The sequence below is a fragment of the Zonotrichia leucophrys genome, chromosome 1A (genome assembly GCF_028769735.1).
Source record: "Zonotrichia leucophrys gambelii isolate GWCS_2022_RI chromosome 1A, RI_Zleu_2.0, whole genome shotgun sequence".
Lineage (NCBI taxonomy): Eukaryota > Metazoa > Chordata > Aves > Passeriformes > Passerellidae > Zonotrichia > Zonotrichia leucophrys.
In genome coordinates, this window is record NC_088170.1 from 33,024,824 (window position 1) to 33,045,925 (window position 21,102).

The window sequence follows — 21,102 nt, forward strand, 5'->3', positions numbered from 1 at the left end:
GAAACCAGGGGAGACTTCTTACACTGGACTAGGTGCTTCAGCATTCCTTTGAGTAGTCATTGCTTATTTTTAAAAAGGCATTTGGGCAGTTGAATGCTTTGCTGAAATCTGTTTGCATTTTTAGATGGGAAGAAATTATCTAATTCACATGTTCAGACAACTGCCTTTCATCAAAAGTGAAGCAAAGCCATGTAGTGGAAGGTTGTTTAAAGCGTTTAACTGCTTTATGAGTTAAAAGAGGGGTGTTAAAAAAAGGTGGGTGGGCTGTAAAGGAGTAAAGCAGAGACAAGGAAACCAATTTCCTAATAAGACATCATGGTTGTGGTATTATTAGTCACATTTTGTGAGAGATAAGGAAGCTATTAAAAGTATGTGATGTAAGGGGATTTTTGTCAGCAGAAAAGAACACAGCAGCCCTCACTACAAAGTGAACTGTGCAGATGTTGGCTACAGGAGAGTCCTCTGGATTAGAGACAGATGGAGTGTCAGATACAGCGGCATCAACAGCACAACCCTTCCATTGTGAAGTGCCCATCGAGCCTAAATTTAACTCCTGCAGCATTTTCTGTGCCAATTGGCTAACTCTCCTACAGCTGTTCTATAACCTCTTCACAGGTGACTGTTCTGGCTGCTGCAGAAGGATCATACAATCAATCTGATTTTTCCTGTGGATTGTATTTCATAGCCTGGGAAATGGGAGTAGTTTTAAGGCAGTTTTGTTATGTGGTACGTCCTGGTACTGGCTCTTTACATAAATTGCCTAACTTTCACCAATCAAAGAGGATTTTTTGGGTTTTCTTCCATCTATCTGATAAATGGAAATATTATTTCTTCAGATGCATAGCTGATGCATAGGGTAATGAATAAGAGTCTTTGAATAGCCCGGATTATTGTTCTTTATTTCTAAGAAAATATGATACTATCACATTGCTTTATTAAACCACATCTCATTTATTATCTGCTATGGTTATTAATAGCTCTGCTAAATAATTCATTGTGTGAAATTAATTTTCAAGGAAACTACAAATCTGAAAAGCCATCTGCAAACACTGTCATCAAATGTCATTATTTCTGTGACTGCATTTTTTGTGAAAATGGGTGAAATGGGTGAAAATACATTTTTTTTTAGGTTTGTAGCTAGGTTCCAAGCTAGTTCTATGCAAGTAGTTGCAGGTGCCACCTTCTCCTTAAGTAGCCTTTTACAATTCTTGCAACCCATGTTAAAGCTTTTCTGAAGAGTACTGTGACTTTGTCTTACTGTCATGATTTCTAGCGTGTGAAGTCTCATCTCTAGATATTATTAGCCTGAACCGGTTTCTATAATTTTCTCCTGAACCTTTTGCTAAGTTAATAGTACTTTTGTTTCCTCCGCAAAGTGAGAGAGCTAAGAAAAAGGCTTGATGATATTTTTTTTGACTTTGACATGTCCTCCTGATTTCTCATATATTTTCTGACCTCCAGAGCTGATCATAAAAGGGCTTTCATAATTTTACAATAACTTCTTTTTCTAGTTCTACACTATGTGTCTAAGTATAGTGATTGTGACTGTCGGCTTCTGATTAATGGTTTCTAAAGCCAGGGAGTGTGCTGTCAGACAGGTGCAATCTGATTTATGAAAACTTCAGCTGCAGAGGGACAGCTTAATAATAATTGGCTTTCCTAGCTCCCCATCAATTGCTTTATCACTTAAGATTAACTTCTGCAGGAAATCATATCAGCAAAACCATCTGGCTCTCGTGGCTTAGAGACTTTTACATGTTTAAATATTCTTTCCCATCTGACCACTTCTTTGAGTTATAAAGCATTCCTATTATCCTCACACTGTGGATACTTTCACTTAAGCACTCCATACATGACTTGTATTCCACCTACATGAAGGATGACTTCTCTCTTTTCACAGCCCTGTCATCCTCCAGCGAGTGGAGCAGGAATGGGAGGGCTCTCATGTGCTGGTGACTGAAGAGGCTGCACATTCCTGTGCAGCCTGTGTGAGAGTGTATGCTGAAAAGGAAAGGAGGAAGAGACATAGACAGTTCCTCTTGATGGTCTGAAAGGAGTGGAAAATGAAGCAGGAGCAGGAATATGAATATTGCAGTGTAGGAATATTGTTAGAAGGAAAGGATCATCTGAAGGAAGGAATGCTTCCAAGAGCCAAATAGAGCCAAATCAACGTCAGATAAAGTGCAAGGAGCTGCTTCAGAAATATCAGTTCAGAGACTAGAAGGGGCAAAGACTGATTAAAATGAGTTTTCCAAGGACAAAATACAGTTAGTCCCTGCCCACATTTTATTCCTACAAGACCATGACTTCAGGGCAATCAGAGTCAAGGACAGAACTGCTGTCTGTACAGTTGGTCTGTGGACCTAACCAAGCATGACTCCCTCATTGCTGTGCCAATATATTTTTTATTAATTTTCTGCATGAAATCCCAACCTGAGGCATGGTGTCCAGTCTGCTTCTCCTTCTGCAATTCCCACATATCCTTGTCTCTTGTTCCATCTGTCCTTTCCATGGACTCATTTTCCTCACAATTAAACATCTCAGTGTCCTGATTAAGTTGTTCCCTCTTACTTCAGTTACATCCTAGTCTTTCTTAAATCATAATCTTAATAGTTTTGCAACCCTGTTTTTAATAGTCCCTTTGCTTCTGTAGAGACAGTAAAATTAATTTTTGTTGCATTGGATTACTTTTTTTTCACTAGTAGCATGTTGTAATTTCCACTCTTGCTGGGTAATAAGCAGAAAATTCTATTCTACAACTATTAATAACTACCTATTTTTGTGAGAAGATAGAAAAGTTGTCCCTGCAACAACCTGGACAGAAATTCTTTCCTTCATGTGACAGCAGAGACAAAAAATTGTTTACTTGCTTCCTGTTTTAATGCTCAGTCCTTCAGAGTCACATGGAGTCCTCTCATTTCAGTCAGAAGATAAATGTTATGCCACAGCTGTTCAGCAGCCAGAATGGTTTGAGTACATTTATTTTCCTATGCCACTTGCAATCAAGTGCTGGCACCTAAAACACTTGTTTTAATCCTGTCCCAAGACATCTCCAGCAGAACATCTGTGTCCATGTGGCTGGACAGCGATTTCACTGCACAGAGCAGGCTGTGGCACTGCAAATTTTTGATGTTATTTCTTGGCAGTTACAATTACAACTTAGCAATTCTGTGCTTATCCCTTATTTCCTGCCTTCTAGCAGCTGATCTGCCTGACCTGATCAGAAATATGAGCTGACAAAAAAACCATTCCCTGGGGACAGTCACTCAGTGTCACTGGCAGCTCCCTCCAGCCCCTACTCAGCTCGTGTGCAGCCCAGCAGAGGAGTTGTGTCCCAGCCAGGAGTAGCAGTGAGCTAAAGGGCAGGGGTGCTGTAACCAGACATGAGTGTTTGAGCTGAGATAACAACTAATGGGACACAATGCACTTTTCTGTGCAGATCTGTACCACTTTGGATTCTATCTGTACCACTTTGGATTGTATCTATTTTCACTGCTTCTGTGGCAGCCCTGTCAGTGCTGCCTGCAGAGATGGGGCTGTGCACAGACAGACACTGACAGCTCCAGGGGAGCTGTACCTTCTGTGGGATATAAGGCACTCAGCATAATCTGCTGGTGTAAATATGCATTTTAACACTGCTTTCTTGCCACTCAGAATCAATCATGCTTACCATGGCTGCTTACTCAGCAACCTTATCAGATCTCTTGTCACTTACAGTTTTGCTGTTAAGGCATTCATTTTACATAAAAGATCTGCTTTTTTTAGAGCATGCATTGTAATTCTTCCTCGTCTCTTGATTTTTTGGTAATTCACTGAAATACATTTGCACAAAAGCAGAAGACAAATTACACTTTTGGAAATACATAGCTATATATATCTATTTTTCATTTTATTAACAGGAAGAATTCTAAATGCTTCTTTGTGTAATTCATTCAAATAATCTTTATTTGAAACAACTTTAATAATAAATATGCTGAAAATCTCTCAGGTGCTGAAAATCTGTCTGGAGTTTGTAGGTTTCCTATGCCAGGTGTTCCCTATAAGTCAGAATAACATGTGTTTCCTTCCCCAGACGCTGAACATTATTTTTGAAAAAATCCCCGAAAACGAGAGTGGAGATGCCTCTCAAACTATTCAAGTTAATGTTCTGGACTGTGACACCATAGGCCAAGCCAAGGAGAAGAGCCTTCAGGCTTTCTTCAATAAGAATGGCTTTCTCTATGGTCTTCAGCTGGATGAAATTGGTCTTGGTAAGAGAATGTCACTGTGCTGTATTGACTGGCCTGTTGTGGAGTTTTCTTATTAGGAACACCTACCTTTGCTTTGATTCTTTTCAGAGTTCATACAGAACTTAGCTTTTGTGAGGAATTCTGAGGCAAGCACTAGATTTATTTATGTTGCCAGTTAGAACACTGGAGCCATATCTGCTTCACTTCTGCAAGGATGTCAGCGTTGCAATTAACAGTGATGTCATTTATTATGTGTATAGAATTTCTCTATTCCTTTCTGGCGTAAGTAAGGTGGCAGGCCCTCCACCTAAGTGCAGCTGGTTGGATGTTACATTTTGTCAGGCGATAAGATGACATATCATGATAATCAAGTATTTTAGTCCCTATCTACTATTCCTCCTACCTCCCTTCCTTCCTTCCTACAGGCCTACATTGCCCTTGATCAGAAGAGCCTTCAAATAAATCTTATTTATAGTCAGACTTGGTTTATATAATAACTTGCCCGTGACTCACAAAGTCACCTACAATATCTGCAGATGTAAATAAGGCTGTTCCAGCAGATGAGTCAAACCACCTTTCCTTGGTGGGTTTTCAAGAGCCCAAGGTCTGTAGCTATCACCACCATACCACTTCCCACCTACCCTAGTAGGAAACCTAACTCACTCTATATTGTTGGCATTTGTCACCTCCTGGACTGGTGGCATTTGTCACACTCCCTAAGATGTCGATACTTCCTCACCATCTCAGACTCTGTGTTGGCAAGTGCTCATAATTTACTTTCATATCTGATGTCTTGATGCCTATATCCTGTACCAGTGCCTGACCACCCTTCACAGGTACAGTGTCGGTCTTGTACAGCTCATTTTAGTGATCTCTTAGAAATGGCTTGTGGAACCTTTCCTCTAGTCCCAGTGCAACCTTTACAGCAGGACACACTTGTGCAGCAGAATAGTGATTAGGTGAAAGCACCTCCAAAAACTCTGCCTTGACCTACACTGAGTGAAGCACCAAAACCTGCTGAAAGGGAGGCCACCCAGGTTGTCACCCCAGAAAAGGAATCAGAAGTGTGGGAGTGCAATACCATTTTCATGTGACCTAGCACAAGGATAGAGAGAGGCAGCTCAGTTGGGAGTCACTGGTCCAAAAATAGTTGGGTGTTGTTTTTCTTTACAAATGTCGGTACAGTGAGAATGCCATTGGGGCGTAATTGTTTTCTGTTGCTGTCATACTGCAGAACTTGTGTCTGAGGAGCAGCAAAGAGAACTGTTAGATATTGATGGCTCCTCAGAGGTGATGGATGATGGGATAAGGAAGCTCAATACCATCGGCCATTATGAGGTAAGCACGGAAGCCAGACCAGCGATTTGAGATGCTTCTCCATGGCTCTCAAATGTGATCAGCACAGCTTGAAGTCATAGCTGAGCATCATCAACAGAAGGAAAGAATTGTGTGGCACACAACATTCTTGCCAATGAGTCATGTTTTCTGTTACTTTTCAGAGGTTTCCTTGTTGCAGGGTTGCTTGGTTCAAACATACCGGTAAACTGTTAATTCTGTCAAGCATTTCATTTAAAACAAAATCTGATTTCCAGCTACGAACATTGCCTTGGGTCTTTTTGAGTCTCTGCTGTTGAGTTTTTGTTGCACCATGAGCAACTGTTTACCTCATCCTGCTTCATATTTTGATTATCTGAACAGGCAGTATTGATACTTTTGAAATCTCACTGCGAGTCAGAATAAAAAGGATTGATAGCTTTTCTCCCTCTTTTCTTGATACCTCCTGTGTCAGTCTCCTTGCCTTTTTCTCTCTCTGTTTCTGCTTCCATCTGCTGTTGGCACTTGTACCGTGTCTTCCCCTCTGCTTCCAGTTGCCCCTGTAAAGCAGTTGTTTGCCATGCTGCAATAATCTGTCCATCATTGCAACAACACACAGAACTGCAACTGGTGGCAGAGCCCTCCTGGGTGTAGCACACTGTGAAAGCAGAGCAAGCAGCATTTCCTCTCTGAGGAGTTTTCAGTGACACCAGTCAAAACAGAGAGTGAGATGTTGGAGGAAAATGTGCAGCAGGTGATTGGCCTCAGGTGATATGGAAGTTCACATGTGATGCTTACAGATAGATTTTGGAAATGGAGGTTATCATGCTGAGTGCTTTTACAGGTCTTTCCTCGTGCCTCATTGAATTTGAAAGTCTGGCTCTTAACAAGTTCATAAATTTTTATTGATTTAGAAGTTTTGCTGCCATAGGTCTGTGCTGTGCAGTGCAGTATGGTGCTGAGGAGCCTGAGCCAACACGGAACATGTTGCTGTCTGCATGAGCAAATACTGTGCCATCTATAGAGAAGCAAGGATTTTTAGCAGAAATTTGTATCCTGGGCAGAGAACAAGGCTGCTTAGATCTGAAGCAAGCTCATTTGGAGTCACTTTACAGATTTCTGTAGGCATTTGATGCTCTCCTCACCTCACAGGGGTTCAGCAGTAAACCCAGATATCCTGAGTCACCATGCAGTGGCTTTTCTGTGCCTGTCTTGAATCTTGTCTATAGGTGAATGTGTGACCTCCTCCACTCCACTTGTAGAGATTTTGTACAAATTAGGGCATTGTAGTGTTGCAGTTTGAGCCTGTACAGCACAGGTCAGTGTAGATTTGAATTAGATTAGGTGTTGGAACTTCTGTCCAATGCAGCAGTGCCTGCCCTCTTTACCACAGGCGGCTATTGCAGGTGCTCCCTGCTTTCCCCAGCAGCCTGGAGCTGCTGTATGCCTGGAGCTCATGGCAAGCTGTGGCTCATGGGTGTCAGACCTCATGGCAGCTAAGTCTGCCCCACTGGTCTCTGTCATCCCTGGGTATCTTTGTCCCAGCCCATGTTTTGTCTGAGGTTTCTGCAGGCGAGGGTTTCTTGCAGCTGCAAGTTAGGTAGGAGGCGCAGTTGTTTTTGCAAAGCTGTAACTACACTAATTATAGCTTAGCAGCTGCCTTATGGAAATTGTACTGCATGTCTCTTCCATAGTTTAGTTCACATTTTCTGACACGGACAAAATAATGTATGTTTTAGGCAAAAGCTCAATGGTATTTTAGGCAGTGGCTTAGTGGCAAGTATTAGCCATTAGCACTTCTAGTTTATTTTCTTGTATGTATATTGATGCAAAAAGGAATGTAAAAGTGTCTAGAGAGCAAGAAAAAGGAACATTGCATACACTCTGTGAGGGCAGTAACATTGCCTGAGAAATTCCAACTTACATTTCAACAATGCCTCGAGTTTTGTGGCAAGCCTGAATTTTCCTTTTTGTTTACCAGCCTTAAATGCTACAAAGTAACCAGATGTTTGAAATTGGGAAGTACCATCAAACTTTTTTAAGACACTGGAGCATGAGAGTTGTGTTGTGAGGGTCCAAGATCACCAGTCAATCTTGAAAAAAGTAGACATAGTTTCTACACTGATTTTTAAAATATGCAAGAATGGTGCATTTGCATTCTTGTGTAGTGTTTGTGAAGAGAAAAAAATCCACTGTTCTGTTAGACTCTCTTATGCCTCTGGCCTGTGTGCTACTTTTGCTCTAATTTTTGGCTCCTAGGAGGTTTATCAATATGTTTATTTATGAGGTCTGTATTATCACTTCCATGAGAATAACCACAAGCCATGATAAGAAAGTTGCTTATTATCTTGACATCTCATTCCCCACACAAGAACAGAGCTGGACAGTCACTTTCAGACCTGCTGTGCAGTCACAGATCTCCAGTTTCTCAGCTTTCAGGAGTACCACCGTTCCAGGAGCAGGCAGAGCCACATCAAGCAGAACTGAATGTAATCCTGGGAGCTCACTGGCAAGGACTGGATTACAGTGAGCACAGGAGGCCTGGGGAGCAAGAGGCATAGAGCCACACCACCGTGTCTTCTGTTTTGCAAAGTAGCTCTATTCCATGTTGTCTGGATTGGAAGAGATCTCTCTTTTCCCTGTTTGTCCCCCTCAACAATGCAACTGGCAAAGCAAAAAATTTTCAGGTGCCCATGGTAGCAGCCCACCACAAAAAAGTGATTTAGACAGCAAGATGCAAAAAGAAGGAGTTTTTAAAATGCTTTTTTTTAAAATTGGATCACACTGTAAGAAACAGCAAGAATGGCTGCTGCAGTAATGATAAAAAGAAAGCATAGTCTACTCACTGCTAAAAGCATAATTTGTCCCAAAAATAAAACCTAAAGTGTGGGCTTTGGTCATGGCTGCTCTGCTGCAATGCCTCAGATTCCTGGAGGGCAGCACAGTTCTCCCTGTGAGCTCTGCCATCTCCCTGAGGACAGAAGTCAACACATTTCAGCACTGAGCTGCCCTGCTACCTCCTGGGGAAGGAATGGAGGCTGCATGGGAGGGGGTGAGCTGCTGGGTAGCACTGTTCCTGTTTATCTGTCTCCAGGGACAAGTGGGAGGAATGTCTGGGTGTTGGTATCCCCTCACAAGCTAGCCTTACAGCATATTCCTATTTGTAGCGGGGTTTTCAAGTGTTCTGTGCTATTTAAAATAGTTCTGAAAGTCTGTATGATAGATGGAATCTCTGCAAAAAAAATCATAAAATAGATTGCATTTACTTTCCAGGAGCAAATGTGAGTGCAGATTTTTTGGCACAAGACACAGCTTTTGATAGAGTATCTTAATGTTTAAACTGGTTTCTCACACCAGGCTGGCTGCCAAGGTTTAAAAAACACTTAAATTATTTTGGCAGAGATCCCTTCCTAGAACTGGCCGGTTGTTTTTGTAATTATAGAGGCAAGTACACTAGCACTTGGCAAGACTCAACATTTGATAGCAGAGCAGTGGTGTAGTTCTCAGTGGGAGCCATTTTTTAGTTACTCTTTGACAATAAAAGCATGGCTTGCCAGTTTGTTTTAAAGATAATGAGTAACATCCTGGCAACACTATAAATTCAGGGAAGGAGGAGGTTGATTTTTCCTAGAAATCCCAAGATGGTAAGATATGGATCTTGATCTTATGGTGTATAAATATTTTGCTCAGTTTGAAAATAGTTCTTGGGAGCACCAGGCTAAACCCTCAGAATGGCCCCTCCACAGGACATGGGGAGAACAGACTGAGCTGAAAGAAAGGGGAGCAGAAGAGAATTCTCCTTTGTGTGTCTCACCTTCCCATAAGATTCTGTTGCACTGGGCACAGAGAATTTAACCTGAGCAATCTATGGAAAAATGGATGCAAGAAACAGCACAGAGCAATACATGAACATGAAAATGTCCACATATAGGCTGAACCAGAAAAATCAAAGGAAGGGAAAGGTCTTCAAGGTGCACTGGGAGAGGTGCCTTTCCACGTGTCTGGGTAGTGCTGACAAGGTGCAGCCACTGCCTGTGCCTGAAAGCCCAGCCTGGCTGCCTGCTGAAGGCTGTGCAACTGTGGTGAGAACAAAGCAGGCTGGGCTGTCCTGCACTGCCACGGGCTGAGGGACAGAGGAAATGAAACTGAGGCTTTTGTGAATTGTAAGCACTTCTGTTTCAACATGATATGTTTGTTTCTTCTTTCAGATTTCAAATGGAGCAACCATAAAAGTCTTCAAAAAGAAGGCAAACACCCGCTCAGGTAACACACTCACTGTGACCCATTTAAACTTTTGTGCAGAATGGTTGGGAATGCAGAGAAATGAGCTCTGATTGTATCTTGGGCAACAGGAGGTTGGAGGAATTGGTACTTTGATATAGTTGAGCCAAATGAAGAGCCCCAGCTCTGGGTCTCTGGCAGGCACAGTGGGCCTAAAAGCAAGAAAGAAGGCAAAGGAAAGAAGGACAGAAGGGCTTACAGTCCTCAGCAAATGATTACCTAGAGATACAGGCTCATAGGCAGGAAAGCAGGACAGGGAAGTCCAGCTGACACAAAGAGAGGGAACAGCTCTCTCTGCCTGGTGCCCTGAGCTGTGAATCACAGCCATAATGCTGCACTGTGCAGAAACACAAATGATAAAACCCCCATTGTTTTGGAATTGTCCTTATTCTCTTGAGTGTGTTTCTGAAAGCTTTGACTTCACTGTCTGAGCAGCATGTCAGCAGAGAAAGGGTGCTTACAAGGGGTCAGTTCATCTCACCTAGCCCTGTGATGCAGGTTGCTCTGACCCAGCTGGTGGATGAGGGTAGAACTTTCTGTAGCTCTGTGCAGAAGCACACTCCTAAGATGTGTTTCCTTATCATCAAAGTTAGGAGAGATGTGCATCTCCCCCTCAGCAAAGCTGAGGTTGTTTGTTCCCAGCCGTTGTGTTCAAGCCTGACCTCAGCCCACCTGCACCCAGCACTCCTAGAGGCTTAAACCCCTGCTATCATCTCATCTTGTCCTCCTTTCAGAGGAGCTGGGGTTGCTGCCAGCTTACCCCAGCAGCAGATAGGATGCTGTATCACAGTGGTCCAAGCTACAGGTTGGCACTAGGGAGGTGCACAGGGTCCATGCATTTCTCAGAGACTTCCCCACAGTGCAGGCAGGAAAGGATGACACTGACTCTGCTTGTTTGGCATCTTGGATGCACCCTGCTGCACGGCCCAGAGCCCAGCAGAACTCACAAGCTTGTGGCTGTGTGTTTCATTAATGGCTCTCTGCTTTTGTTGTTTAGATGTGGACTACTCAGACGAACACTGTCATTTGGTGAGTTGAATCATTCCACTGCTGAGTGGTAGATTTAATACTGAGCTGTATTTGGATCTGTGTAATCTCTCTAATCTCTTTGTAACAGATTTTACCAGACTCTGAAGCAAACAAAGATGTGAAGGGAGCAGGTCACAAAGGAAAACAAAAATTCAAAGTGAAAGAAATGTATCTCACAAAACTTCTGTCAACCAAGGTAAACTGTAAAGGCTTTGTTTTGGGGGAGGGCTGGTGTTGGCTTGGATAGTTTGGCATAACAGAAACACAAACAAAACCAGAAGTAGTGCAGACTTCCTGAGTGTAAATTAAATATTAAATGAAAAGGTGGCATCCAAAAATCGCCACGCTAACTATGGGGCATGACCTTTTGCAAAGACAGACACATTTCAGGTTTTCTAATACTAGAGTTCTAAAATTGTCTGATTACACATAGTATCTCCTTAGTAAGCACAACCTTCTTCTCAGGTTAAAGAAAAAGGTTGTTATTTAGCCCATGGAAAGTGAGTTTTACCACAGAGTTCCATAGGGTGAGAATGAGCCACTCTGGAATGACAGCTTTCAGTCAACAATCTCCTCATTCTGCTCTAGCGTTTGCCCAGCTTAGAGACAACTTCTGAAGCCTGAGTTTCACAAGATACTGCCCACAAAATGAAATAATCTGTTATGGTTTCAGATTAGGCATTCAAAATAACTAGATTAACTTTAAAAGCAAGGTCTTTAGGATTTATAATACAAGTACCTAATTTATACAATGTGCATTGCTTAGGAATAAGTCCTGCTCGCTCCCTCTGGTAACGTCATTTTGTTTCTGACTTAACTCCAAATGGTTAGAAAGCTCTTTGCAACAGCATATTGCATAAAATATTCATGGGTGCACAACACTGAGCTGTGCAAGAGGCCTGAAGGGATGATGATTATAGCCTTCTTGCATTTAAAAGTCTATCAATCATTATTTAATTAGGCTGTTGATAGCATCTGAAGTAATTTGGGACAGTCCCCAAAGTGAGAGTGAAGACTGGTCATTTCTCATTACCTGTGAAAACTAACATGAGCCCTCAGGAAATGCTGGAGTAAACCAGTAATGTCTTATGGTGGAAGACTGAGGTACAGAAGAAAAGATCAGGCTTTTTAGAAATAGGCCTTTTAAAGGGCTTTAAATTAATCATCTACTCCAAAGTAGGACACTGCCCTGAACAACAGAGCTGTGATATTCTTTGCTGTGAAATTCCTCTCATGATAGGCTGTGCACTAAATGAAATTGCATCTCACCATCTCTCTCTCTCTCTCTGCTCCCCTGTCTCCCATACATGCACACAGACACAATCTCAGAGTTTACCCCATGAAATGAACTGGCCCGAATTCATCAAGGCCCTGGGATATGATTAAATCCTTCTTGTCAAGAGAAGATTGGGCTGAACTGAGCTTCAAAACAGATGTGAAGAAATAAAGCACAAAACAGTGTTTTCCTTTGTTTGCCTCTACTTATAAATACTCAGTGATTATGTCAGTGAGTCCAGCAGCAACCAAACCCTACCTTTAATGAGCCAAATATCTACACTTAGGTATCAGAAATATCCAGTTTTCAGTTCTTCTCTCTAATATTAGTGTCTTATAGCACCCAAAGCTGTTATTCTAGAATTAGATCAAATGCCAGAGCCACTTGGCTGTGAAGTGTTGATGAGCACGTGTTGAGATTGTGTCACAGATGGCACCTGGAAGACCAGTGCCCTAGGAAAGTGGCTAAACTGCTTTTTTCTCACCTCCCTCTTAATTCCAGTCACAAATTTCAAATGCTTTTAGCAACAGTGGCAGCAGTATCCCAAGAGTGGATGTTGTGTTTATTAGCCCAAGTGGTTCTTTCCACCTGTGATTTATCACAGAATTCACCATGATTCTCCTGTAACAGAGCTACAGGACACGTGACATATGGAAGGAGCTCATTGTGATGTATTGTAGTTCCATTTTTGTTACTGTCCTGTTTGCCAATGGCCTTGATGTTTGCCACAAGCATATGGTAATTTTCTATGTGTGGTTGTCTAGGGGCACACACAACTCTCTGAGGTAAAACATCCTATTCTTTGCTTGTGTAATAGTAACAAACTATTAACTTTGTTACTTTTAGGTGGCAATTCATGCAGTTGTTGAAAAGCTCTTCAGGAGCATTTGGAGTTTACCCAACAATAAAGCACCTGTTGCCATCAAGTACTTCTTTGACTTTTTGGATGCCCAGGCTGAGAGCAAAAAAATTACTGATCCTGATGTGGTTCACATATGGAAAACCAACAGGTATGCCCATGGGATATAAACAGGGGGGTGTGTGCTCTCTGAACACAGTTGCAAAAATGAAATGTGTCAGGTGTGAGCAGAAGAATAAGATTTTGGCATGTCTGGGAATAAGATGTGGTTTGGCTTTGTGGATAACAGTAACTTTAGTGTATTGATTTAATACAACACAAACCATCAGAGCTTCCAGGTCTGTGCAGCCTGCACACCGACTTCTCACTCTGAAAGAAGTAGCTGCAGATTGGGAGCATTATTTGAAGCTGGGTGCCTGACAGATGCGTTTGCTCTGTAGCCTTTGTTCCCTGACCCCTTTTTTAGTGTGAAGAAGCAGCCAGGAATGTGCTTTGTTCCATGAGTGCAGTTGCAATTAAGGACCATTTAAAAGCAGTTGTGCTATTTGAGTGGTTGATTTTAAAGATGTTTGTTCTTTCTCCTGTCTAGTCTTCCTCTTCGCTTCTGGGTGAACATACTGAAGAATCCCCAGTTTGTCTTTGACATTAAGAAGACTTCACACATAGATGGCTGTCTGTCTGTAATCGCACAGGCCTTCATGGATGCCTTTTCTCTCGCAGAACAGACACTGGGGAAGGTAATGCTGCCCCTCCAGTCTTCTCTTACTTTCTCAACAAATGCGTTTTTCAAATGTATAATGATTAGGATGATGAAATTCTGGATCTGCTGATATTGGGGGCAGAATTGTCAAGGGCCTAATTAAGCTGGGTTTCCATTCCTCGTTTCTCTGTCTCCTGAGACTGAAGAATTCACTGGTAGACAGATACAGCTATGAGAATGCCTTATTTATAGTTAACTGCTGCTTGTTTTCTCTGCAGTTCAGTTCTGCACAGTGTGTTTACACAATAGGTGGCAAGAAGATGGAAATTGTAAAGTTCTAATGGAGTTTTAAACAAAGGTCTTAAAAGTATTAACGTTATTTGATAAGTAGTCCAGATTTTGTCTGCCACACACCAGTGTGCAGAAAACACTCACAATAAGCTAGTGGAAGCTGTAACAATACTGAAAGACCTCTGAAGACTGAAACAGTTCCTTTCACATATATTAGCTGCTCCCTTTTTATATGCAAAATTATTTGCTGGAGCAACAAGTTCAGGAATCTTACATTCAAAAACTCTTTAGTATAGTGTCCAGAACTCTGGGGATCAGAAATACTTCCTTTTTCCCCAGGGTATTTTCCTTTTCTTTGGACCATAGCAGGAAGCTTTTGTTCAGGCTCATACTACCGAGAAAAACAGGCTAGAAACTTTTTAGCCTGAAAAAACTTATATTAAAATGGACTAATTTCCTATGTGATCTAATCCAACTGCTTATCTGTTAAAGGTAAATAGCAATTATTGTGCTTGTTTCTCTTGCTTTACAAGTGAAGTATCATAAATTAAAGCTAATCACATCACTTCCTTGATGGAAAAACTGTAAAATGAGCATGGTTGTTAGGTTTCTGTGTTTAACATCCACTATGCAGAATTGTTGAAACAACAGCTCCTGTTAGCTATTTGAAAAGGGGTGCTGAAGCCTGATAAAGGTTTGCAATGCAGCAAATATCTTGTGTCCTTCTAATACTAAAATGTATTTACCTTCATGATTTTTAGGCTTTTATCTTGAGACATCTCTTAGCCATTTAGAAAACAAACATTTAAATTACTTCATCACAATTGGAAGCAGTGGTGACAACATAACACAAGGTTATGTCACTTATTGCCCAGACCTTAAACAGGAAACTACCAGCCCCCACTTTTACATTCTGAAAATCAGTTTTCCAGGTGGGGCTTTGGCTCCTATCACAAGCATCAGCACTTATTTCCTCAAATGAGCCTAAAGCTCCTGGATAGGTTAATGCTGGCCGGGGTTGTTGAAGTCCTGGGGTGAAGAAAAATCCCTTTGGCTTTGTGTGTCTGGCAGTCAGCTCTCCATGCTCTCAAACCCCTGAGGGAAAGGAGTAGTAGGGACCAAAGAGATTTAGGGGAACCTCTGCCAGGACAGCACCTAACAAGACTCTCTGGTGTGTCACTGCCAGGGAACTTTCCTTTCAGCAGTACTGCTGTATCTTGGACGTAAATTGGGTTTTGCCCTCAGACCCTTTGGTTCAGCTTTCAAAATCTTTCAGGTCTAGGGATCTGTAAGGAGGAAGTAAGAAAGAAAAATATGTCTGAGGGACAAAAAGTCATCAATCCTGATGTCAATAGAAATAATTACATGGCAATTGTCATGAAACACAATACACTATTAGTGAAATCCTGCCTCTGGTTTGCATCTTTGTTTTATAATCTTGGTTCCTTGCATATAAGCACAGCAAAGAAAAATGAGTCACACAGACACAATTAGATGTAATTAACTGTGTGGAGGTGGAACCTCAGGAAATCTGTGCTGTGAAAAGTTACAAGGCTTCAATTTTTTTCTTTTAAGGAAGCACCAACAAATAAACTTCTCTATGCTAAGGACATTCCTCTCTACAAGAAGGAGGTGAAAGCGTACTACAAAGCCATCAGGGATCTGCCTCCATTGACCACTGCAGAGGTTGAAGAATTTCTAGCTCAGGAATCTAAGGTATGGTTTAGAAGCAGCAACTTCATTTGCTTTCATGTTAAGTTGTTTTTTTTTTAAAGGAGAAATATCTGACCAGAACTGTTGTCTGTTTTAGAAACACGAAAATGAATTTAATGAGAAAGTGGCCTTGTTTGAAATCTACAAATACATAGTGAAATACTATGACGAGGTAAGCACATCTGCAATTTCAGCTGAATCCTTAATGTGGGGTAACACAGTAACCAAGGGCTGGGCTGCTGTGGGACCTGCTGGGTGCCACCCCCAAGGCAGCCCCTCCTTAATGCAGCCGTGGCTGCTGCGGAGCTGGGAGGGGCTGGAGCAGCACAGCCCCCGGGCGCTGCAGCCCCCGCCCCTCTGAGGGGGCACAGGCCAAGGGTTTGTCAGTGCCCTTTGCTGTCACTGCTGCATTGCACAGAGGCTGTAGCAATAACATTTTCCCTGCAGTTTTGAGGAAGTTCCTATATAGCCAAGGCTTCTTGTTTTACTGTGTTTGCAGAGTCTCTGCAAATGCCCATCACAACTCCTGTGCACGTGCTCCATTTCCCTGGAGGCTCAGAATCAGATTAGACTGTAGCACCAGGGTTCTTGATTTCACAGTCAGTGCAAACACCTCAGTGGAGCACACAGCCTTAAAGCAAGAGTTGTCTGCTCCTTTCCCATCACAGCTGTCTTAATGCTCTCCTCTAATAGTCTTTCTCTTAAAAAGAAACAGCTATAGTTTCCAGTCCCTGCTATTACTAACAAAAGAAATCTTTCCTCAGCTGAAAGTACTTAGTCACAGGCTATCTCTAAGCTGCTTTCTAAGAAAATCCCTGTCCTCCACTTTGCATGATAGGATTCTCCACTCCATTTTGTTCAGCATCCTTAACAGAGGCTGCGTGTTCCTGTGCAGGGACTCAGATAAGAGCCAGCTGGGGTGTGTTGCCTGAAGGCCTCCTTATGCTTCCAGCAGGTTGTCTGGGTTTCCCAGCAACCAGGCCTTTCTCTCTTTCATCCTCAGCAGCAAGCACCAGCACTTGCTGTAGTCATCCAGCTCTCAGTCACCTGTTAGCTGGCTTACCACTTCTGATCTCTGACATCCCAAATTACCTGGATTCAGCATCAAATCTTTGCCTCCTGAAACAAGCTTGGGATGATACTCAAAATGGGATCATCCTTTATTAAGCTCATTAAAATGATTGATACAGGAGAATTCAGTGTACTTTCTAGTCTTAGTGCCCATTTTTGCTTTTTTGAAGCTAGCACGGGCTAAAAATAGCCCATCCTTAGAAGGAAATTTTCCCTCTGCTCTTCCCCCTCTGGCTTTTGACTGGGAGCATCTAAATCTCTTTCATTGTTTACTGAGACCTGTCCCTGTGTAGCATTCCCAGCTGAGATTTCAGACAGCAGTAGTGCTCCATTCTATCACCTGGGCCAGAGCCAAGTGGGTGAGTTAAAGAGGCAGTTTATTGCCCTTGGCTTATAGGGCAGAGGAAGAGAAATAAAATATCACTTGCAAATCTTCTGTAGGGTAAAAGCTGGAGCACTGACCTTGCCTCACAGTCTGAGAGATGAGCATGTGTTGGGTTTGGTTTGGATTTTTTTGCTTGGCTCAGTCATTCTTTTGTGGAAGTGTTGCAAATCCTGTGATCAGAATGACTTGAAGGGAAAACTACCAAAATAAAGTGTTAAAGTCTGAAAAGAATGTTTACAGATAAGCAGGCACTCAATGCATTTTTCTGTCAGTAGTTGTTAGAGTACAGAAAAACAGGCTTTGTAAAATAGCAAGTAAAATAAGCATTAAAAAAAATTATTCTCTCTTCTGCTAATTGTTAACAGATTATCAGCAAACTCGAGCGAGAACGGGGGTTTGAAGAAGTCCAGAAACAGCTCCAGCAAGTAAAAGCCTTATTTGATGAAAAGAAAAAATGCAAATGGCATTGAGCAGAGCACTGACTCACAGCACCACTGTGGGGGATTTTCTATTAGTGCTACTGCTCCCCAAACTGTTTTGACTGACTTTATGTACAGGGTTTGAAACGTTTGGACACTCTTCTCCACTCTGACCATTCCACGTAATCGACGATTGGGAGTGAAATATGGGCACGGTTACATATTCACACAGGGGCATGTGAAAGTGAACCCAATGTCGGCAGGGTCAGCATTTTTAGGTACTTGAGCACACATAACCCTTTGGTTGAAAAGTACCATCTAGTAAGCTTTTGGCTTACTTTAAAATAAGGTCATAGGAGATGTGCAAAATACACTGTAAGTTCAGAGTTGCCCATGTGAACTTGCAAGTCACTTACCTCTTTTTTTTAAGAGAAAAAGCTGATGTTTCACCACATCCTTTTAGCAGCTTGGCAAATTGTGAGGGTGAGAATACGGGTCAGCTGCAGTTTCCTTCCTTCCAGTCAAATGTTCGCTAGATCCTGTTCAGAAAAAATAAACCACCAAAAAACAACAACAAAAAAAAGAAAACTACCAAAACAAAAGAAAAACACAAAAAAAAATCAACCTCAAACACATCAAAGAAAACCCAACAACAACCTGGCACCAAAGTGACACTTAGGATAAGTGTGTTTAGCAGACACAGTGGGTCTGAGGTTGGAAGGCCAAATGCCACATGGCAGACTTACCTTTGTTAGGTTAGAAATTCCATGTCCAAAGTGAAGCGAACCACTGAGGGGAAGAGGTGAGGGGAGGCTTTTGGAGAAGGGCATTCAGCCACCATCAGTCTGTGTTTACATTTTTGACCTTTCCATCCTTAAATAAGCTGTGAAACACTTGTGAGCAGCTTCACAGCTGAAACTGCACTGCATCAGGACACTTGTGATTTGATGAAGCAGCTGCCCATGGCTGCACTTTGGTGCACAAAGCTGTACTCAGGTGCATGATCAGCCCATGCATCAGTGCCCATGGTCCTGGCCAGCCTTGCCATCTGTGTGCAAGGGCCTCACAGACCTAAAGCCAGCATGTGGGGGGTCAGCTCAAAGGTTGGTTTAATAATATTTAAGAACAGGAAGACTGGGGTTTGAGACAATGATACAAACTTGCTGGGGTTGGGGTGGGGAGAGATAACTGTCTGCCTTAGTCCAGCTGGGGTTTTTTGAGGCTTGGCCATTTTGGAAGGAAGGTGTCCATTACACTTGCATGGAAAGCAGGGGCATGGCTGTGCTGCTGGGATGGGGCTGGGGCAGTGGCTTCTAAACAAAGCGACAGAGGAGCAGCCGTGGCTCTGGCTCTGCTACAGCACCAGCACAACCCTACCCTCTCCTACAGAGCTGAAAGGGTTTGTCAGCCTGGACTCTGCTTCAGCCACAGGAGGCACGTTCTGAGGCTGTCACGTGCCCTTAGATTTGAGGTAAGGCATTCATGACAAGGAGATAGATACATTTCCATACATTTCTGGAGGGACCCACCGCTGCAGGTGAGTGGTGTAGCACAGTGGCCCACAGGCGAGGGCAGAGCTGTCACCTGCCTTGGCAGTGGGAAAGGTGCCATGGGCTGTGAATGGCACAGGTGGCCCAGGTTTGGTACAGAAAGCCGGTGCTGGGGCTGTGAGCAGCCAGAGCTGGCTGCACAGAGGTCCCAGGCAGCGGAGGAGCACGCGGTGCTGAGCTGGAGGAGCCCCAGAGCTCAGGCATCGGTGCTAATGCCGCCTGCTCTGGGCACAAAGGCAGCTGGCCCCAGGCACAATCCCAGTGGCAGAAGCAAGGCAGGCTGTTAATGTGGAGAAAAGCAAACACAAAACAGGGTCCTGCTGGTCTGCCCCCTCCCTACCATGTGATTGCACAAGTTGTTCCTCTTGCATACCAGAGAGGGCAGCCACCAACCAACCCATACTGTGATGGCTTTGTTGGTTTTTTTTTAATTCAAGTCTTACACTTGCTATTAAGTTTACACTTTATACTTGATGGAATGTATGGCTTTGTTCAGGACACTGCACTACAATGTTGCAGTACTTTCAGCAGTTCTCTGCCTGGCACAATGTATTTTGATAAGTTCAATTTTAATTGGAAAAAACCCCATACACCTCTAACCTATCTTGCCCTCTGTCCTAAAAGAGTGGACCATGGCTTGACTAGCACTTAAGCTTGGAATACCTGCACGTAAGGGCTTGATTTTTATTGTTCTTAATCTAACCTTTTAAAGCAGCATCAAATAAATAGAAAAAGCACAGTAATTGATACTGAAGGAGAGGCAGGAGTGGATTACACTTTCCAGTTAGTTCTCTTCTGCTTCAGGTGTTTGCTGGCAGTGCATTCAAATGAACTGTGATAGTTTTGTTCAACAGTAACCTTCTGTACAGGCAGAAAAGACAACTCCAACATTTCTGCTTGAAAAGCTGTAAAATATAATCTGTTTGCGTGGGTCTGATCCTGTGAACTTCACTATATGTGTTTATATTGATGAGGAAATGAAAATCAGTCCTATTCTGTATTTGTACTACTGCTTGTTTGCTACAATAGCTTTAATGATTTCTAGAGATTAAGTATGTGTTGAAGCAGGCCCTGTAGCTTTATCTACAGCCTGGAATAGGATTATTGCCTTTTATTCAAGCCTCCTAAACAGTGTCACTCTGTTAGTAAACCATTTTTAAGTCATACTGGGACTTTGTAACCCATCAAGTGGATCTCACTAAGTGATGTGAAGTATAATTAAGTGATTGTGGCTCTTTTGGTAGGTTTGGATCAGCACACAAAACATTGGTACACCTTCTGTATCTGCAATTTGCCATTACTGTCACACAGAGAAAAAGAACCACCTCTGACTATTATGGCAACACAACAGTTCTAATCACATCCTCAGAAATGAAAAGCAAACTTCTCTTCAACTTACTTTCCATGTTTACAGGCAAACTGCTACGGCAAACAGCGTGTTTCTAACACTAGCTTACAGAGCATTATTTTGCAGTCATCTAGTTTGAAGTCAAATCTTACTAATGTGTAAAGTAATTCCTGTTGTACAGAAGTTAACCTGTTGTTTAAAATGAATGGTTTAAAAAAGTGCAAAGACAAATACATGTTGGTGTTTGTATGGGTTTATCTAGAATAAAAGCATTTGGAGGTTAGTTTGATTGTGTACTTTAAAATGGTTACAAGAAAGCAAACACAGCTGGTAACAAGGCAAGGTCATGCCAGGAATGGAGTGTGAGACACAGAGTGGCATCAGATGAGCAGTGCTGCAGCTCCAGCCCTGCAGGTCAGCACAGCACACTTTCATCAGCCTGAAATTGGGAAGAGGTACAGGAAGGTAGAATCTAACTTCTGATGATGCTGGGGAGGATAGGCACTGGCCTAAACTCCAGCAGCTGCAGAGTCTGAATGGAGGGAGATTCCCTGGGCCAGAGGATTCCCAGCTGCCTTCCCACCTGTGAGAAGCTGGAAAAGGCCAGGGACAGGCTGATTGTGCAGTGCCCGCCACA

At 42.6% G+C, this 21,102-nt stretch overlaps 1 protein-coding gene across 1 annotated transcript in view; it reads left to right on the plus strand.

Annotated features, from left to right (window-relative positions):
- The window catches only part of PLXNC1 (plexin C1), a 71,126-nt gene extending 50,378 nt beyond the window's left edge, over positions 1 to 20,748 (plus strand). The window contains exons 22-31 of the mRNA XM_064702061.1: positions 4,073 to 4,250; positions 5,464 to 5,567; positions 9,752 to 9,806; positions 10,822 to 10,853; positions 10,942 to 11,049; positions 12,976 to 13,139; positions 13,578 to 13,725; positions 15,555 to 15,695; positions 15,790 to 15,864; positions 17,514 to 20,748. Coding sequence (XP_064558131.1) covers positions 4,073 to 4,250; positions 5,464 to 5,567; positions 9,752 to 9,806; positions 10,822 to 10,853; positions 10,942 to 11,049; positions 12,976 to 13,139; positions 13,578 to 13,725; positions 15,555 to 15,695; positions 15,790 to 15,864; positions 17,514 to 17,618 — 1,110 coding nt within the window. The 3' untranslated portion in view covers positions 17,619 to 20,748. The remainder of the gene's footprint in view (positions 1 to 4,072; positions 4,251 to 5,463; positions 5,568 to 9,751; positions 9,807 to 10,821; positions 10,854 to 10,941; positions 11,050 to 12,975; positions 13,140 to 13,577; positions 13,726 to 15,554; positions 15,696 to 15,789; positions 15,865 to 17,513) is intronic.
- Positions 20,749 to 21,102: the final 354 nt, after the last annotated feature.